General features: G+C 47.3%; 1 protein-coding gene across 4 annotated transcripts in view; it reads right to left on the bottom strand.

Annotated features, from left to right (window-relative positions):
* MAMLD1 (mastermind like domain containing 1) overlaps positions 1 to 21,348 on the bottom strand; it is a 119,503-nt gene that overhangs the window by 38,154 nt on the left and 60,001 nt on the right. For all 4 annotated transcript variants that reach the window (XM_015461476.3, XM_059883599.1, XM_059883600.1 and 1 more), the window contains exon 2: positions 15,816 to 15,974. In XM_015461476.3, coding sequence (XP_015316962.1) covers positions 15,816 to 15,911 — 96 coding nt within the window. In that variant the 5' untranslated portion in view covers positions 15,912 to 15,974. The remainder of the gene's footprint in view (positions 1 to 15,815; positions 15,975 to 21,348) is intronic.

Raw genomic sequence — 21,348 nt, 5'->3', positions numbered from 1 at the left:
TTAGATTTCAAATGAAGCATTATGCTGTCTGCACCAAACAGTACAGAAAGTCACGCATAGGATTTTCTCTGCCCTTTTGGAGGAGTTTTCGGGCAGATGTTGGAGGGCAAAGAAGAAATTGCTAAGCAAGTTGCAATTCACACCTGTTTATGGATAGCCTGATTTTTAAAAATCAAACCATGAGGTACACACTGAACATACATACTGAACATTTTTAGGTTGTTTCCCTGTCTTGGGTTACATGCATCAGGCTCCAGTGAGAAAACTGGCTACAGCACAGGCTTTGGAGGAATGAAGTAGACCTGGCATGTTCTTTTGGGCAGCTGTCTGAGAGACACTCTTTGGAGAATAACAACGTGCAAAACAGTCACTGTAGCAAGGCTCTGTGCATCTGTACACATGCATACACAAACACTTCCAAGGACACACACTGGAAGAGCATGCGTGCAACTCTGTGGAGTGCTCATCTCTCGAGGGTGACTGGCAACTCCATTTAGTCTAGTCTCTGTATTTTTAAAAATATCGATCGTTTTTAACGGGAATGACTTGTAATCCCCCCTCAAATGTATAAAGCTTCCCAGGTGGCTCAGATGGTAAAGAATCTGCTTGCAATGCAGGAGATGTGGGTTCAATCTCTGGGTTGGGAAGATCCCCTGGAGAAGGAAATGGCTACCCACTCCAGTATTCTCCTGGAGATTCCCATGGACAGAGAAGCCTGACGGGCTGCAGTCCATGGGGTCGCAAAGAGTTGGACACAACTGAACGACTAACACTTTCACTGTAATCCCTCCCCCCAAATATGCAGCTATCTAAATAAGAAATGCCTGTGTGCAGATGCATCATCAGGTTGGGGCAATAGGAAGCAACAGGGAATGGCCCTAGTCTGTGATGTGCACTTGGGGGAGCTGCCTACCATTTATAAAAGTCTAGCCTCCAGGAATACAGCAAAGCACTTAGTAATGCAGTATTTCTTACTCATTTAAGGCTCATACGGTCATCCACAGCTGACCTGTGAGTGACCATGACCTGCATGTGAAAGTGAAGGGGGTGGAGCACAGGATTCTGTGGAAACCACCTAAACGCCAATGCTCGCAGCTCCATTTCCCCTGAAGCCCTTTCCCATGAAGAAACCTCTTTCTGACTTGGCAGGCTCACCGGGGCATCCAGTGATGGTCCTGAGACATGCCCTCACATTTGGCTCACTGGAGGGCCAAGGCGTGTGTGTGGGGGCCACCCGCTAGCGTGACAGTAGTTATGACTCTCACAGCAGAGTGGACGTCAAAAGAGGTCCCCTGGGGCTGCACATCCAGGGCCTTGCTGCCCATCGGATTCACCTCGAAACCCCCAGCTTCCTGGCTCTACCACCACTGTCTCCTCCAGGCTGAGGCCCAGGCCCCCAAGCTCTGTCACAGCTCCCTGGCTAATTCTCAGTGGACCGCCAAGTTGATAACCACCAGCCTAGAGCATGGGTGGGGCAGGATGGCCTAGAGCCCCGGTGTCAAGGCAGACATGACAATGCATTGGCCTCAACACAGAATCTCTGAGTCCTGAGTTTGTTTATATAATCAGTGTCCTTTTAGTTCTCATCTCATGATGCTGCTCAGACTATTATGGGAAATGGGACACAATCTCTGACATTTAGTGGACCCTCATTAATTGCTGGCTGGCATTAGAGAGGGCAGATATGGAAGTGCTCTGGGAATCCAACCCTGTCCTTTGAAGACGGGGGCCCTGAGACCCAGGGATGGGCAGCATGGCCAGAGGGCCCCAGGGGCGCCCGCAGATGCAGGGCCTGCCTCCACCGCTCAGCTACCTCTGGACTCACAGTCTTCATTCCCCCACAGCAGGACGCCAACCACCCCATCCCTGCAGGGTGGGCTCCCCCTCTCTGAGAGAGGGGACTTGCTTACTTCTCTGCCTTTCTTCTTAAGAAGTCTGCAACCCCAAAAAAGACACTTTCGGGGGTAGCTCTATCACCAGATTAATGAGGCCTGACTAGCAGGGGTGGGCGGGAAGGGGCTGGGGTGGGCTGCAGGAGGCACACGAGAGGCCCTCCACTCCACTCAGGAGTGCTTACTATGGACGTGACCCACGGCAGGTGCTCAGTAAACAGTAGCAGCTGAATGAATGCATGGCCAATGAACGCAAATGACCTAGCACCCAGCTAGCTGTTTCGTGTCTTCCTGGCCATTCATTCAATAAGTTAAGGGCTGCAGACAAGCTACTGTGTTTAAGACTGAAATTTGGTCTCTTATATTTTTGCCTGAAGACTTAAAAGGAAATCCAATATATCGAAAATAGAAATGTCTAAAATGGATCAGTAAGGAATGACTCAGTGTGGGCTTTACATAGGATCCCCTGCTGGGAGTCCGAGCTGGCAATAGCTATGCCCAACATGACGCTCTTAATGTCTTGGAATCAACGGAAGTTGAATGCCAGGGAAGTCTGCATAGGACCAGGTTGGGGAAGGATGGGGTTGGGGGGATGGGAAGGAGAGTAGGGAGGGCAGGGGCTGTGAGTTGCAAGGGCCTGGACTTCCTGGCTCACGCTGTAGGTTTCAAGGTATTTCATTTAACTGTGGGTTGGCCATTATCCTTTTGGGATTAAAGGAGCAAGAGGTAGGGAAGGTAGGCCACAACCACCAGCTGCTAAAGTTAATAGTGGGAACCACTGGCAAGGAAAGGGGCCTCCAACTCTCTGAAATGAGAGTATGTGCCCCCAAATTTTCAGGCACTCACTGAGTGCTGCCAAGCCACTATTCCCCACTCAGTTCCACTTTGCTAATGGCTGCAGCTTTGCATTTTCAGATTTTATAGGGAGAGCTTTCAATGGTTGGCCTAAAGTAACCTGGCTCGATGGCCAGATCCCCAGCCAAGCCTAAATAAGCTGAAGGAAGTTGGCTGTGTGGACAGACGTACTTAGCCAGGCTACACCAGCATCTGCTCTCACCAGGCCTCTGGGAAGCGTGGCGATCTATTGCAAGTTCAGTGTCTCCTCCATCAGGATCCCATGACTGCTTACTCATCTCTATTGCGAGAAATCGGCCTGGCTTTCCCTGCTGCTGGTGCCACGCTGACATCATGGCTGGGTCACCTGGACACCTGGGTGCTGCCGCCACTGAGGTCAGCCTGTCTGGGCTGGGGTGCTTGACTGAAATAGGTGGCCACCCTTCTGATCAAGTGCCACAGAGAGCTTGCTACCCTGGAATGACTTCCCTTCTCAGCGTCATGTTGGGGGCAGCAGGTCCCCACCAAACTTCCAAACCCTTCTAAATAGCTTTACCTATGGCCATTTTCCAGTCTTTGTGGACTCCGTACAGCAAGCTGTGGACCCAGTTGCCAGGCAGCCCCTACTTCCTCCAGGTGGGCCTTGTACTACCCGTGACCCCGCCCTCTCACTGGGAGGGCTTTATTTTTTTAACAATAAGGGAATCAGTAGCCATCTGCAGGATTGCCAGAGACCACATCTCAACCTTCCCTGTTTACATGAAACAGAATGGGTTATGATCTGCTCATGATCCACAGCTAGCTAGGGGCTAACACTAGCACTAGACCCCCAGAGGCCTGTGGTGTGGAGGGGGGAAGGGCAAGTGAGGGATGGTGCCCTGGCGTCTTTTAGAAAGGAATGACTTTATCTCCATCCACCAGGACCAGCAGAGTCCCATTTCATAATCGGGTAGACAAAGCCACCAATGTGATCCTCACGACCTGATAAACATTCATTAAAATGCATTTCAAAGCATGTGATGCCTTCCCCACCCCCTAAATAATGAGAAAACAAAGGCAACCCTTCTGATAGGGGCCAACTTCAGCTCTGAAGTCAACATTATTTCTGTTCTGTCTGAACAATGACATATGGCAATTCTTCCCTTTCTACATTTTAGTCTGGAATGGCAAAAAAAAGAAAAAGGCAACAAAATCTTGGAAAAAGGTCTAGGTTATAAGAGTACAGTCTGGGCTCAGAAAACAGGCATAAATAGAAGAAAGAATATTTCATATATATGTATATATTACTATTTCATATATATATATACACATATATATATGTATATAACTCATTCTAAGGAAGTCTGGCAGGCTGCTATAAACACTTAATTTTGGACACTGTAGCTGGTGGTTTAACAAGAACACCTACAAAAGGCCAGCAAAAATATACACTATCCGTTTTGACTAAGAATGTAGGAGGGTGTACGTGTCCAAGAGAGACCATTTTTTTCCCTCCAGAGGCCCTGAGCAAAAGCATCTCAAAGCTGGAAATCGCCTGTGGTGGTGCAGTCTCCCCTTCCTCCCTCACTAGCGCCCCCTGTGGCTCAGCAAGGCCGGTCTGCTTTTGCTTCTCTCAGGCTCGCTCTCTCACAAGACTACCCACCCACCGTCAACACCTTCCATGTGCTGTTACATATGCTTCCAGTGAGTTGCCAGGAACCTCATGCTGGCCAACGAGCTTGGATTTCAAGGCCTTTGAGACAAGAGTGTTCCCAGTAGACTTGCTCAGAACAGAGATGACATGGTGGGGCCTGGGCGAGGCAGCCCCAGAATAGAATAAGGGAAGATGCGGCAGGACGAGGACAGGGTTTGCAGGAAGAGAGAGGAGGTGAACTAAATCCCCACAAACTAAAACTGACATTTCTGTAGCACAAACAGGACTTTCAGCAGAAAGACTTTTCAGAACTATAAAGACCTGAGGCTGTGGAGAATCCCGGGGTGGATGGGAATGGCAGGGAATCCTGAATGCTGATTGGCTTCTAGAGGAGTCAGTTTGTCTCAGGAATGAATCTCTGCTAAGAGGTGGTTTGGAGCCAGAATCTCACCCGGGCTTGCCCTGAGCTGGCAGGCTTCATGCTTGGCAGAGACAGGCTGGGCTGGAGGAGCAAGCCCTGGAGTGGCACCAGCAGACCTGATGGAAGTCTTACCACCTCCATCTGCTGTGTGACTATGGGCAAGTCACTCCCCTTCTCTGAGCCTCGATTTCTTCTGCAGAATGAGTACACAGTTTGCTTGCCCTGGGTGCCTCACAGTATCCTTGAGGAGTACACATCAGAAGCACTTATTGTCACTGATGTCACTCCCCAGGCCCTGGTCCCCAGGCTGCCACAGTGCCCTCCAGTGTGGGCCTCAGCTTGCTCTCTGGCAGATGAAGTCACATCCTCTAGGATCTGGACATGAGGCTGAGAGTGGAAGGAGATGAGCAGCCTGGCACTGATGACACTGACCTGACAGCCAGTGGTGCTGCTTGCCACCACCCACCACTCTGGGCTCCACCACCCTTTCTGCAACCCTCAGCCATCCCAACCTGAGTGATCTCAACAGCAGCCCCCACAGATGGGGATTTTCTAGAACTGTGTTCTCCCTTTATGTAGTGCAGGCATACCAGGTGGAAAAATTGGTAGTTCTAAGAATGGCCTCAAACTCACAGAGGCATATGGATTTAAGGGGCTCATAATTCATCCTGTACCACCCCCTAAGAAGCCTCCAAATAGTCCATCATTGACCAAGTGTTTCTCGAGTCCAAGCCTTGCACTCCTACACTGTCAGGACTGCTGGGCCCTTAATGCCTGGCCAACCCCCTCCCTTTCACATGAGGGTTCATGAGGTGCAGAGCCAGGAAGAGATGTGCCCATGGACCAGTTCAGTTTCTCTGACTCCCAGGTTGGCCTCTTTCCACTGGAAGAAACCCTGCCCTGGACTCCTCCAAACACCTCCCCAAGTAGCATCATCAGGGGGACAAAGATGACTACTTGGGGGAGAAGATAAAGATGGAGTCGCTTTCAAGTACCAGGATGGATTTGACAAGGTTGAAGGCAGGTCTTGAAGTGTAAGCAGAAGGGGACTTCAGTTCTGCCTCTGCCACAACAGTGGGCTAAATAAGATGGAGACAGGCTTTAGACCATGGCAGGAAGGAATTTTCCTGCATGGGAAACTCGACAGCTGTGTAGGCACGGGAAGAATCCAGAGACACCTGACTCATCTGGTGTATTCTGGAGGTCACATGCTTACCGAATAAGCACATTTTAGTGGCTGGGCACCAACTCCTGGCTCTAAAATACACAAACTGCCTGCAGATGTACGCAGTTCAATGAAGAGATCTTCGAGTCAGGCTGTTTTAGCTCTGATGTCATAAAAGCAGAGGCTGGGAGGGAACATGGGATGACGAGTTTCGGGTCAGTGCACAGACCCTCCACATGCTTTAGGTCCTCTTTTTTTCCAGATTTATTGAGGTATGCTCGACAATAAAGTTCTAATTCTTGAGGTTGTACAATTAGAATTTTTTTAAAGCACACAATGTGATGATTTACTATAAGTATACACTGTGAAATGATTTAGGTCCTCTTTTTCTCAAAATGAGGCAAAATTCATAGAGCATAAAATTAAGCTTGTTTGAGTGTACAAGTCTGTGGCCTCTTGTATGTCTGCAGTGCTCTGCAACCCAGATGGGGAGAGTGAGGCCGCTCACCAATCTGTTATCAGAATCATGTGAGCTTAGAGATGGAACGTGAGCGTAGGGTCTGGCAAGGTGCTCATATCAAATACATAAGTCTCTGTCTTTCCACTCTTAAAAACGCAAACACTTTCTTGGTGGTCCTAAAATAGTCTGTAACACAGTTACTCAGCAGCATTTGCCGTTCGAGGCAGACCTGCCTTTACTCATTGGCGGCATTCCTGAACAGCTGTGTGCAAGGCTAACTCTTGTCAACCAGATCGTAAATGCAACAAGAATTTGCCATTGGAAGGAAATCCTCAGTAAAGGCTTTTATGAAGTGGAAGATCTCTCATCCAAACTTATCTTTCTTAAAGGTGTAGCACTCAGAGGTATTGGCCTTTCTCCTAATGAATCTTTACTGACTTTCAGCCGCAGACATGTGCTGATGTTCCAGAGTTCCAAGGCGCACAGCAATAAGAGCAGTTTTACGTATTGAGAATAATGACAACCTGAAACTATTCTTTTCTTTCACTGTGTGTGGAAAGTGTCTGTTATGGCACCAGAGAATATGTCAGACAGCCTGAAAAATTTCCCCTGCCTCTGTGTGTGTGTGTGTGTGTGTGTGTGTGTGTGTGTGTGAATGTGATGGTGTTGGTGATGGAGGTGGTATTGGTGCTGGTAAATGAGGTGGTGTTGGTGTTTGGTGGAGGTGGTGTTGGTGGTCTTGGTGTTTGGTGGAGATGGTAGTGTTGGTGTTTGGTGGAGGTGAAGGTGTTGGTGTTTGGTGGAGGTGGTGTTGGTGGGGGTGCTAATGGTGGTGGTGAGGCTTTAACAGGTAGTGGCCTGGGTGCTGATGGTTAAGGCACCATTCCTACAGAGTGCTTCCTTTCTGGTCCACCTTACTGTAAGAAGCTGCACTGACTGGGCCAGGGGAAGACTGAAAGTGTTAACAATTCTGAATGTATTATTAACAGAAACTTCAAAACTGTCTCCTTGTCATCATTCATAATTACCTTTTTCTCACTTGGAAAACTGAAGCTGAATTATTGGCAAAAACACAAGAGATTTTTGTTTGTTAAAATGCTGCCAATAAAGTAATTCTGTCAGATTTAAGTACAGGAAAGGGCAAGGCATTCTTTAAGTTCCTTAGCTGTCACGTGGCTTAAAAATAATAGGATGGACAGCACTCGGCTACTGTACTCTTAGCTATTTGAAGCCATATATTCAGAAAGCAGACGTTGGATGTTGGTGTCTGGGGGCTGGCTTCCTGGAGATATTTTATATTGGCCAAGTTCATTGTTCTAAAGTCCAAAGGCTTGACTTAAAGGAGAAAGAAAAAGAGGCAAGACAATGCTGAGATTTTCTGATGGTGTCATGCAGGCAGCCATAACACTGGACAACTTTAGTGTCTCAAGCTTATTCTAGAAAAAGAGAGTGGCATGGAGCATCTGTTCACTATAGAAAGGGAGGCTTCTAACTGTACAAAGCAGGGCTGTTTAGGGGACCCAGAACAGAGACCCTCTCAGAATAAGCACACACTGGGTAGAGGAGTGCGGAACCAGACTCCAAAGGAGCTGGAATTCAAGTACAGACAGTACACAAAGAGCAAGAACAAGAACAGAGTGTGAGTAGGATCCTTCAGAGGACCGAAGGGGAGTGATGTGACAGAGTGTTCAGGAGGACGGGTGCAGAATGCTCCAGGCAGGAGGACAGAGGTCCTGGGGGGAAGCTCACAGCATGTTCCAGGGACAGGCAGGTGGCCAGTGTGCTTGGTGTATAGCAAGCCAGGGGGACACCTGTGGCTCACAGAGAGCTTTGCCACCCTGGGAAGGGGGTGGATGGGAAGATATTTGCAATGGGAAACCACTGTCAGGGGTGGTTGCACCAAGGAATGACCAGCTCTGTCTATTTGTAAAAGGTCTGCCTGGATGGTAATGGGAGAGCTGTGGCTCAGGAGAGGAAGCAGAACTCCTGGAGAGGTGTCAAAATCTGTGGTAGTCCCTCAAGTGGCACAGACTTATGAGAGGAAACTACGGCCTTGGGAAAAACGATCCAAAGCCCAGTGACTTAGATTAGGGGCTGTAAAACTTTCTGTAAGGCTCGAAGAGTAACTATCTTAGACTTTGCAGGCCATGTACTCCCTGCTGAAACTCTAGAGTGGACAATATGTTAATGAATGGGTGTGGCTTGTGCCAATAAAACTTTATTTAGAAAAACAGGCTGTGGGCCGCATTTCATCCATGGGTGGGAGTTTGCCTAGCCCTGACCTACCACACAGGCATCTACCCCAAGGCACAGAGGTTATTTCCAAATTGCCTTCCTCACACTGCAGGGGCATACATAGGCCTAGTAGCAGGCAACATTTTCAGAGCTGAAAAGTTTCAAGATTTCAACCATCAGACAAGCTAGGTGACCATTTCTGAACTGGGTAAGGCATGCAGTAGTCTCAAATGCCCTGTTTAACCTTCACTAATGACAGTTGTTATTACTGCCCATCTGTTGGCAGGTGCTCTGTGGGTTCCATGAAAGGAAGGTTGGGGCTTCCTCCTCATCTCTGTACCCCCAGACTGCCTAGTCTTGTGACAGGGCTCAGCTGGCATCTGCAGATGTGAATTAAGCCAGGGAACAAAAGATTTCCTGCAAATGACCCTGGTCGCTTCTATTCCCAGCACAAGGCCAAGAGGCAAGCACTTTCCAGAAATTATGATGAACTCACTATCTGGCCCCATGAAGGACACCTCTTCGTCTTTTGTGTGTTCAGGGCCTCTTGTGTTCAACAAAGAGGGTGACCTGGAGACTTTCTGAGGGATCTTCTAGCCAAAAGGGAAGGCAGCCACTGCTCACTAAGCATTCAGTGTATGTCGAGGATGGAGTCAGGTCTCAGCGTCATGAAAGCACCTGCCAGCTGACTGCCTTGGGGAGCAATGGGCCTGGAGAAGAGCTCTGGATGGGGATCAGGAGAGGGACTGTGCCCTGCAGCCCCAGAGGGATGCAGACAAAGGTAGGTTGGTGCAGAGGGATAGGGGCAGGAGGGAGGGAGGGGTGGCACCAGCTACATGTGGGTCTTGGGTCTGGGTCCTTGGTGGCCAAATTCACCCTGGGCTCCTGCCTGCCTTTCTAATTTTGTTACTTTGGGGTTTGGTGATCTGGTGATGGGAGGAGGAGGGAGATGATGAGCAGAAAGGAAAGGCCAAGGGGCAGAAGGCAGGGTTTTGACAAATTATTATACGTCAACTGCAGACATTAAAATCTGTAGGCCAAACCTTAAAAGTTCATGCTTCCTGTCCCCAGGTCTAGAACTGGGCACGCCAGGGGCAGCTTATGACATGCATCTCCACAATCTGAGCCACGCTGAGTTCTCCAGCTGGGGATTTTCAATGAAAGTAAGAGGCTCCATCCTGCACAGGCCAACCCAGAGTTTGATGTGCCCAGCGCCTGTGAACCAGGGCTGCCCCATGCCAGCCTGTACATACCCTAGTGGGCTCTCCTGTCTCCCTGACCTGGGGTCCAACACTGTCCATCCTGCCCCCACCCCAGGGAGCTCAAGTTCCAGACACCTGTCACCTCAGGCCTGACGTCAAGAAAGCTGGGGCCAGGGGCTAGACAGGAATGCAGCCACGGCCAGTGTGGGCTCCTGGAAGTTAAGAAATAGGCAGTGCCAGTGAGTGCCAGCTGCCAAGTAGACCTGCCCCTTTCAGGAGCCTCCCCTGAGCATGGACTGTGGTGGATTTTCCGGTCACCGCTGTGCTGGACGGTGCTACCCAGGCGGGACCCGGATGCAGAGCCCAGTGGTATCCTGCCAGGCCAGCAGTGTACTGCCCTCATGGAGAGGCCAGGCTGAAGGCAAGGCCTCTGCCTGGCAGGGCGTCTGGAACAGGGTCCAGCCCTCCCTGCAGGAGAAAGGGGCGGGAGGAAAGGAAGCGAACAGCTGCGTGCTCCGTGGGGGGGAATCCCCAAATAGAAAGGCGCACACACCCTGCAGGCTGTGACCCAGAACGCTCAGAGTGGCACCACCCTGAGCTCCAAGGACACTTGTCTCCCATCACCCTTCTGAGTCAATGCCCATCTCTGATCATTTTTTTTTTTTCAAAGTGCTAACAGTGTAATAACCTGTGTGGTTTACACTGAGTTCAGACCCATACCTTGTTCACAGTCATCTGACGCGGACAGAGGGCAGAGTCCCATGCAGGATTCCAGTAACTCTCAGGGACAGCTGCCTCCCCGAGGAGCTGATGCCTGGAGCCCCACCCCCAACCCCTGGGTCCAGAAAGCTCCCCTCTCCTGGGGCTGGAGCCGCACAGGCACCATGCCTGAAGCCTGCATGAAGCAGGGGACACCAGGTTGCCTCTCCAGATTTCTAAGACAGCTGTTTTGACCACTTAGCCCAGGACCTGGGTGGCTGTCCCTACCTCCCTGTGGGGTTTTAATTATACTGGCTCTTAGCTCCCAGGCTGGGCAGCTGGTGATGCCAGTCAGAAGATTCCATGGAGCCACGAGTATGAAGTCAAGATGCCTCTCCACTCTATCTCTGTTTATGGGCTGTCTGCTACTGGAGTGGACTGTCCAGGCAATCTAGGGCTCTGTTCTGTCCACTGCTATAGCCTGAACCCCAAGTTGTGCCTGACTGGGGAGGACTCTGTCTGTCTTAAGTCCCAACTGGGGAATGGAAAGCAGGCAAGGAAGAGGGGCTTTGGAGTCAGGGCACCTGGGTTTGAGATCTGAGTTTCCAACCTACTGCCCATATAATACTGGGAAAGCCCCTCGGTCTCCTCCCTGGTGAAATGGAGATCTTGGTCCGCGTGTCACAGGAGTAGACAAACTACTGTCTATGAAGGAGCATGCCCTTCTCCTCTGAGCTTCTGAGGACAGATCTGTTCCCCGTGAAGGAAGCCTGAGAAATCTGCCCTTGACTGGGAGCTGCTGTAGCCCAGTGTCTAGCACAGGGCTGGGTGCACAGGAAGGACCCCATAAAATTGGCAGGATGGGCCCTCTGACTTCAGGAGGAAAAGAACTTACTCACACAAAGTGCCAGGCAGAGCCTGGGGATGAAATGCGATGTCTCCTCACTGAGTCCCCCCTACTGGGCACAAAGTCCCAAACTTAGCACGGCAGCAAGTGAATGGCCCTCCTCCTTTATCTGAAGCAGACAGACAGACAAGACTCCTTTCTTCCCTTTCTTCAGCTCCCTTTGCATTTAGAGGTGAAAAGAAGAAGGGGTGAGCGGTTGGTTAAGGTCATACCACGGGTACAAAGCAGGCTGCACTTGGGGCCACCCAAATGGGGACCCTTGATATAGCTCCCCTTTTCATACTGTTCATGGGGTTCTCAAGGCAAGAATACTGAAGTGGTTTGCCATTCCCTTCTCTAGTGGACCACGTTTTGTCAGAACTCTCCACCATGACCCATCCATCTTGGGTGGCCCTACACGGCATGGCTCATAGTTTCATTGAGTTAGGCAAGGCTGTGGTCCATGTGATCAGTTTGGTTAGTTTTCTGTGATTGTGGTTTTCATTCTGTCTGCCCTCTGATGGATGAGGACAAGAGGCTTGTGCAAGCTTCCTGATGAGAGGGACTGGCTGTGGGGGAAAAAAAGCTATGGTTTTTCCAGTAGTCATGTACAGATGTGAGAGCTGGACAATAAAAAAGGCTGAGCACCGAAGGATTGATGCCTTCAAACTGTGGTGCTGGAGAATACTCTTAAGAGTCCCTTGGACAGCAAGGAGAGCAAATGAGTTAATCCTAAAGGAAATACACCCTGCATATTCATTGGAAGGACTGATGCTGAAGCTGAAGCTCCAATATTTTGGCCACCTGATGCAAAGAACTGACTCACTGGAAAAGACCCTGATGCTGGGAAAGATTGAAGGCAAAAGAAGAGGACGACAGAGGATGAGATGGTTGGATGGCATCACCGACTCAATGGACATGAGCTTGAGCAAACTCTGGGAGATGGTGAAAGAGGACATGCAGAGGACAGAGGACAAGCCAGGAGCACGGCACGCCTTTCCTTTTCTGACTGTATATCTAATACCTTAAAGCTTCCATTTCATCTGGAGCTGCCTTATGAAGGGAATAGATGGCTGCTCAGAGCTGGGGAATCTTTACAACTTTGGGCGGGGTGTAGACTGAGACAGAGACAACTGAGTTCCAACTCCACCCGAGCTCCAAAACACACCCACCTGGCATGCTAGTATTTGAGAGATTTGTGTGCTAGTCTTCAATCCACTCACCATGCTGGGGGAGGAATGGCTGGAGATCTTAACTTCAAAAAGAGGGGCCAAATGTTTTGCCTCCTGTTAAAACTCCATACACTCACTGCCGGGACTGGATGCCTTATTAAGCTTGAGTGGATGCCCAAACGTTCAAAAGGTAAAACTCCAGATCACACAAGAGTTATTAAGCAATCAGGCAGCTGAATGAATGAACAAATGCTGAGAGGGTGCTGTGCTTTCTTATGATAACTACTCCCGCCTGACATGTACTCAGGGTTTTGTGGTTTTCAACATGATTCAGAGCCAAGAGACAGCAGAGGCCATCAGCGAAGAAAGCAGGCTCTGAGCTCTGCTGTGTCTTAGCTCTGTGACTTTGTCAAGTTCCTTAACCTGAGTCTCAGTTTCCTGGGGATAGCCTCTTTATCTCAGGGTTATTTTCAGGATTACAGGAGATAAGGCACCTTGAATGCTTAGCAAGTGCCTGGCACCTAGTCAATTCTCAAATAAAAGTGGCTCTTCTTACTCCTGGTTAATTTGATCTTTGTCCTCAGGGTGGGTAAAGGATGGCCAAAGCCCCATGGCTAGTTAGGAGCAGAAGCAAGACTGGAATCAGGTGTCCTGAGCCCTGGTCTTAAGCCAAGAGCGATCATCACATCGCATGCATGTTTTCCTGAATGGGAACTCACAATGATTCACATGGAGATCCCAGGGCTGTTTAAAAGAACTCTCCTTTGGGACTGATATAATTTTATGAGCAGATCTTGACTTGAAATTAGTTTTTTTGTTAGTCCATTTCTTGGAAAAGGACAAGGAAACCAGGTAAGCTGATGTCTGTATCAGACCTTCTCCACTGAGGCTGCTGGCAGGAAGAGACAGGGTGGTGTTAGGAACGTGATTCCAGAAGCACACAGTTTCCCAGGATGGGGCTGTGGGGTATCATCCCTGGACACTAGAAAACATCCAAGGGAAAGCAAGCACAGGAAACAGCCAAGACCCCAGTCCAGGCCACACTCAGAAACACTAGCCCTGCTCCTGCCAAGGACTGCCTCTTGGTGCTCCCATTCTGGGTCCTGTACTTGTCTGGACAGCAGGTTTCATGGTGAACTGACTGGCCATTATGCTTTGAAACTGTCTGTCTCTGTCCACAATCAAGGGGTTGCTGAACTACTCAGCATGTGGGGCCTGTAGGGCAGAGCTCCACGTGGGTACTGGTTACCTTACTGAAGCTGCCGGGGTTGACCAGCCAAGAGAAGTCAGTTATGCTCAAACCAAGAGCTGCCCCAGCTACTGGTGGCCACATCAGCAGTGCCTGGCTCGGTCAGGCTCCACATTTACCCATCAGGCACAGCAAAAAGAGTGGGCTCCTTGAGTGTCAGACCCTTCAGAGGCCACAGGCATCTTCCAGGAAGATGAACGTGGCTTTTATTGCCAAGAGGACTTATCTGAGAGACTTGCTTTTGGAGCCTAAGGCTTATTTTTTTGGATCTGCTCAACTGAGGCAGGTCCTTGGTCTTCTAGGACAGCTTGGACTTTCGGAACCAGCTCACTCAGAGCTACAGAACAAGGGGTGTTGCGGAGGAGGGAGAAACGCTAAAGCAATGCATGTGCATTTTTGGCCAGGCTTACAAAGGACTCTAAAGGCCACCTGCAAAGAGAAGCCAAGCCCAGAAATGGTGTGAGCCGAGTCTATTTCTCCAGAGTGAGGGTACAGGTGGCTGCTCGGAGGACGTGTTCTAGGAGGAACCCATCCTGCATCCAGATCTACACCAGTCAAAACCAAGCCGGTTACTTAACTAGTCACACTTTACACAGGGGTGGTGGGGCTCACAGGGTAAGAGGAAGAGGATCCTGCACCTTCAACCCCCACTACAATCTTTTCTCCTTGGGATGGAAACAAGTGTGGAACAAAGGAGAAATTGCAAGACCCGCTGAAACTGAGCCTGGTCTCTGGATGTATCACCAAGAGGTTTTCCTTCACAGACTTAGTTCTTGACCATAAAAGAGAAGCAAGAGCTAGAAAGGGTAATGAGGATGGAGGGTGGAGATTGACTTGGAAAGATGCCTGATGGGATGGCTGGCAATTTGGAGGACAGGATATGGGTAAGTAATTGCTCCCTCTCTGCCATCCCATCTGATTGGTATCCTTTTCGAGGTGGAACTCCAGTAAACAAAGTTTTGTAAATGTCTCAACTATCACTTTCTCAATATATTTTTAGTGACAGACAACAAGGTCAAAAAAGAGAAAAAAGATTTCAACCATGTCCTCACTCCCTGACAGCTGTGCAAAGATCAGAATTCTCACCTAAATAGAAAACTGACTTACTCAAAGTAGACTGCCCTTGGAATTGGAGAAGCTGGGCCCTCTAGTTACGTGAAATGACATTACCTCAAAGCCCCCAGCTTCCATTTCTCTGAACAGGAAGGAAGCAGACCCACGGGTCTAGAAGAGCCATTTCCTCTCTGCTCTATTAATTGCTGAGATTAAGCAAGCCACTCCTTTGTGGACCTAATGCACTGAGATAACAGCCATTGTGCTTACAGCACCTCCTAGTAACTAAGCTAACTTGGTAGACTAGTGAGGTTGTAGGCTTTTATTGTCAACCAACCAATGGCTCCCATGTCTCTTTCTAGAATCCTGGCTCCCCAAACTACTTCTGGAATCCCTAACCCTTGAGTTTCACACTCATGGATGATGTCTGAGTTCTGAGGGAGGCAAGTAGAAATTTGTCAGGTGAGTTTTTAAAAGGACATCAGGGCCAGAGAGTCAAATGGGAGTATCTTTCAGCGCCCTACTCACTGGCTTCCTGTTCTCAGTGGTACTAGGAAGCTAATGTAATATATCCAGTGCCTGTCATCCCCAAATTCCTGGCTTCCATTAAGAGAAAATGTATACTTTTTTCCCTTTTCACCCTTTGTCTCTTCCTAGTTAAAGGGGTGTATGCAGAGAGAGCTGGACTGGGAATCCAGACGGAGCCTTGGACTCTCCTGCTCTTCCTGAAACTCACAAGGAGCAGGGTCAGCTCATCTCCTGGATCTTTTCTAGGTCATATTTCAGTTTCTTTACATTTGGGGTTGGTATCTTGCCACCAAGTTTGCACAGAGAACTTCAACAACACATCTTATGTTCAAATTTAAGGTTAGAAACATTCAAAACCCCCCTCCCCCCATAGCCCATTGTCTGACCGATTCCTGGAGCTTTCTGGGCTCCTGACGATTTCCCACCATGGCGAAATGGGGAAGCATGCTCTTGACTACAAGTCGACTTTTCCAGTCATCCATTGTTTGACCTGCAATTTTATTCTTGACTCTCCCAGGCGCTTCCCAAACGACCTAGACACAGGGCTTAGGGAGACAAAAAGTACACTGTCTTTCAGACACAAAGATGAGACCATTGACCCCGTGAATCACAGACTTGCACTCTGAGGACAGGTTTGGGTGGAGTTGGCTACGTGCATTTTTCTTGTCTCTCTTTCCACCCCACCACCCTCACTGAGCCCTTCCCACCTCCAGGGATGAGGGGCACGTCTGGTAGGCAGTTGGCTGGGATGAGATGGCAGTCTCTGGAGAGCTGAGGGATGGGTAGAGGAACAGCCCGATGTGACTAAATGACATCGGGCTTCAAGGCAGGGAAGGCTTTTCTGCAGGACACCATGAGATCTTCTGTTCTCTAACACAGAATTTTTTTTTAATATGAAAACCAAGGTGGTTGGATCAGGTGATGGCTTAACTGCCCTTTCAGCTCTATTGAAGCCTTCGGTCCATAGAAGGGGCACCTGCCAACTCTGCCCCTGTGAACACCAAACCAAGTGAGCGGACTAACAGGTCATAACCCGACAATCACTGGAAGGAAGCAATGGCTGTTGGAAGGGGCTCACGAAACTCCGGTGCACTGGTTTACAAAAAGGTAACCGAACCGGCTGCGATCACGATCACGGCTGTGCCAGCTGATGCCCTCTATGACAGACGAACAGACACATGCAAACCCAGGGACAGCAGATGTGTTTTATTTCTTTTTGTTTCTCAGAATGTCAACATGGAATTAGAGCTCTGCCAAGAGATTCATTTGTGAGGGAAGCTCTCCTTCCCTAGATCTCCTTGGCAGGACAAATACTGGTCTAAAATTTCCGTATCCACATATCTGGCTCTGGAAAAGTGCAGACGTACTTTCCCCATTCCTCCAGTGCAGACAACTGAAACCTCTGGGCCTTACATATAAAACAAGCACCAGAAGACCCTGAAAGGTGGGGAGAAGAAAGCAAACTGGATAAAGACCTTGGGACATAGGGAACGACGCAGTGGCCAACTCCCTGGGTTTTCTTTTTGCCTCACAGATCCCAGACTGGGACTGAAGAAGCAGACAACCCAAAGTACCAGTGAACACAGACAAAACAGCTCCTGCAAAAGTCTCCTCTCTTTACTCAAAGGGCCAGTAAAGGGGCAGTCTCCCAAGACTGAAAACTTTTATGCAAGAGCCAGTCTTCTTCAGCTAAACACCACAGACAAAAGGGTGGTCCCACCCAGTCCCATCAGCAAAGGCCAGTTGGGAGCCTAGACTCCACCCCCCCGAACAGAAATGAGTCATCTCCCCTGTTCCTGCCAGGGTGGTGTTAGAGGATGCCGCACAGAGTCAGGACCTTTGCCCCTGCACAGGGTCATAAGTCCACATCCCATCCCTTCCAATGTCAGCAGAGGTCACATGGGGAACAGTAATGAGGCACTCTTGCCCATCCCACCCACGGTGGCATTAGCAGAAGCCCAGTGGGGAGCTGGAACTATCATCACTGCCCAGCAACAATGAGAAGTTCCAACCTCCTTGGTGTCAATGAAGGCTAAGTGGAGAATCTGGATTTCCATAGTTACCTGGCAGAAATGAGACAGTGCACCCCTTTCCCTGCCAGAGCATTGTCAGAGAAAGCCAGCTAAACAGAAGATCTAAATGAGTGCTGAAAATCACACTTCAGGTAGGGAAGGGGAATCAAAACATTCTCAGATGAACGAAAACTAAAAGAATTCATTAAGAACATACTTCTCCTAAGAGAATGGCTAAAGGGAGCTCTCTAAACAGAGAGGAAGTGATAAAAGAAGATGTTTTAGACATCACTGAGGAAAAAGGAACCATGGAAAGAGAAAAAACATGGGTAAATAGAATAGACTTTCCTTTTCCTTAAAAAGTTTTCTAAATTATATTTGGCAGCTGAAGAAACGTATATATGATGTAGTACCAAGAAACACCAAAAAAATGGCATACAGAAAGATACATGCAGAAACACCATACACGAATCAGCAAATGAAATTCTAAAAAATTTTCAAGTCACCCACAGGAATACAGGAAAAAGAAAGTAGGGACAAATACAGAAAGCAAACAGAAATTAAAAATAAATTGGCAGAATTAAGCACTAATATCAGTAAGTACATTAAGTGAAAATGATCTAAACACAGCAATTAAAAAGAGATGTTGACAGAGTCAATTAAAAAAACAAACATAACACAACTATATGCTGTCTGCAAGATGCTCACCTCAAATATAATGATATGGACATGTAGAAAGTAAAAGGATGAAAAAACTTTTAAAATCAAGCAGGGGTGGCTCTGGTAACATCAAATAACTTCAGAACAAAGAAAATGACCAGATACAGAGAAGGGCAAAGGATCAGTCTACCAAGAAGACAAAGTAATTCTAAATGTGTATGCACCAAACAACATAGCTACATGATATACACGTCAAAATTAACAGTAACTGAAAGAAGAAATAGAAAATTTGACATTTATAATGGAGACTTCAATGTCCTCTCTCAATAACTGATAGAACAATTAGAAAATCAGCAAGATATAAAAGAACTCAACACCATCACCATTTAATAAGATCTAATTGATATTTATAGAACACTCCATCAAGAAAACAGTAAAATTTACATTCTTTTCAAGCATCCAAGAAATATATACCAATACAGACACCATTTGGACTATAAAACAATCTACAAAAATTTAAAAGCATTGAAGTAATATATGCTATTTTCTCTGACTACAGTGGAATCACAATAGGAAACAAAACCAGAAATGACAACAGGAAAATCTCCAAACACTTGGAAACTAAGCAACAAACTTTAAAAAAAACTCAGGAGTCAAAGAGGAGGTCTCAAGAGAAATTTTTAAAATAAACTGAACTAAATGAAAATGAAAATATATTACATCAAAATTTGTGGGACACAAGTAAATCTGTGCTGAGAGAGATATTTACAGTTATAACAGAAATGAGGGTAAGTCTAAAATCTATAAGTTTCCACCCAAGGAACCAAGAAAAAGGAGAATAAACCCAAAGCAAACAAAGAAGGGAATAATATTAAAAACAGCCAACAAGCCCATGTAAACATGCTCAGTATCAACAGATGTTCAGTCAGTTCAGTTCAGTCGCTCAGTCATGTCCGACTCTTTGCGACCCCATGAATCGCTGTCCATCACCAACTCCCGGAGTTCACTGAGACCCACACCCATCGAGTCAGTGATGCCATCCAGCCATCTCATCCTCTGTCGTCCCCTTCTCCTCCTGCCCCCAATCCCTCCCAGTATCAGAGTCTTTTCCAATGAGTCAACTCTTCGCATGAGGTGGCCAAAGTACTGGAGTTTCAGCTTTAGCATCATTCCTTCCAAAGAAATCCCAGGGCTGATCTCCTTCAGAATGGACTGGTTGGATCTCCTTGCAGTCCAAGGGACTCTCAAGAGTCTTCTTTAACACTACAGTTCAAAAGCATCAATTCTTTGGTGCTCAGCTTTCTTCACAGTCCAACTCTCACATCCATACATGACCACTGCAAAAACCATAGCCTTGCCTAGACGGACATTTGTTGGCAAAGTAATGTCTCTGCTTTTCAATATGCTATCTAGGTTGGTCATAACTTTTCTTCCAAGGAGTAAGCGTTTTTTAATTTCATGGCTGCAGTCACCATCTGCAGTGATTTTGGAGCCCCCCAAAATTAAGTCTGACACTGTTTCCACTGTTTCCCCATCTATTTCCCATGAAGTGATGGGACCAGATGCCATGATCTTCGTTTTCTGAATCTTGAGTTTTAAGCCAACTTTTTCACTCTCCTCTTTCACCTTCATCAAGAGGCTTTTTAGTTGTTCTTCACTTTCTGCCATAAGGGTGGTGCCGTCTGCATATCTGAGGTTATTGATATTTCTCCCAGCAATCTTGATTCCAGCTTGTGCTTCTTCCAGCCCAGCATTTCTCATGATGTACTCTGCATAGAAGTTAAATAAGCAGGGTGACAATATACAGCCTTGACTTACTCCTTTTCCTATTTGGAACCAGTCTGTTGTTCCATGTCCAGTTCTAACTGTTGCTTCCTGACCTGCATATAAATTTCTCAAGAGGCAGGTCAGGTGGTCTAGTATTCCCATCTCTTTCAGAATTTTACACGGTTTATTGTGATCCACACAGTCAAAGGCTTTGACATAGTCAATAAAGCAGAAATAGATGTTTTTCTGGAACTCTCTTGCTTTTTTGATGATCCAGCGGATGTTGGCAATTTGATCTCTGGTTCCTCTGCCTTTTCTAAAACCAAAGGAGAAAAGCAAAGGAGAAAAGGAAAGATATAAGCATCTGAATGCAGAGTTCCAAAGAATAGCAAGAAGAAATAAAAAAGCCTTCCTCAGAGATCAATGCAAAGAAATAGAGGGAAACAACAGAACAAGAAAATTAGAGATACCAAGGGAACATTTCATGCAAAGATGGGCTCAATAAAGGACAGAAATGGTATGGACCTAACAGAAGCAGAAGGTATTAAGAAGAGGTGGCAAGAATACACAGAAGACTGTACAAAAAAGATCTTCACGACCCAGATAATCACGATGGTGTGATCACTGACCTAGAGCCAGACATTCTGGAATGTGAAGTCAAGTGGGCCTTAGAAGGCATCACTACGAACAAAGCTAGTGGAGGTGATGGAATTCCAGTTGAGCTATTTCAAATCCCGAAAGATGATGCTGTGAAAGTGCTGCACTCAATAAGCCAGAAAATTTGGAAAACTCAGCAGTGACCACAGGACTGGAAAAGGTCAGTTTTCATTCTAATCCCAAAGAAAGGTAATGCCAAAGAATGTTCAAACTACCGCACAATTGTACTCATTTTACATGCTAGTAAAGTAATGCTCAAAATTCTCCAAGCCGGGCTTCAGCAGGAGATGTTAGAGAAATGCAAATCAAAACTATGACATACCACTTCATACACAGTAGGATGGCATAATAAAGAAAGGGAAATAACAAGTGTTGACAAGAATGTGGAGAAACTGGAACACTCATACATTGCTGGTGGGAATTGAAACATTACAGCTGCTAGGGAAAGCAGTTTGGCAGTTCTTCCAAAAAAAGTAACATGGAATTACCATCAGACCCTGCAATTCCATTCCTACATATATACCCAAAAGAAATGAAGATCGATATTCAAATATTTCTACACAAATGTTCACAGTAGCATTATTCATGATAATCAAAAGGTGGAAACAACCCAAATGGCCATCAATGTGTAAATAGATAAACAAAATTTGCCTTGTCCTTACCACTGACTTATTCAGCCATACAAAGGAATAAATTATTGGTATATAGATAAAACCTACTAAGTGAAACAAGTCAGTCACCAAAGGTCACATATTATATGATGCCATTTATACAAAATATCCAGAATAGCTGAATTCATGGAGACAGAAAGCAGATTGGTGGT

Source organism: Bos taurus, chromosome X, assembly GCF_002263795.3.
Source record: "Bos taurus isolate L1 Dominette 01449 registration number 42190680 breed Hereford chromosome X, ARS-UCD2.0, whole genome shotgun sequence".
In the NCBI taxonomy this organism is placed as follows: Eukaryota; Metazoa; Chordata; class Mammalia; order Artiodactyla; family Bovidae; genus Bos; species Bos taurus.
This window is presented reverse-complemented; position numbering and strand designations above follow the sequence as displayed.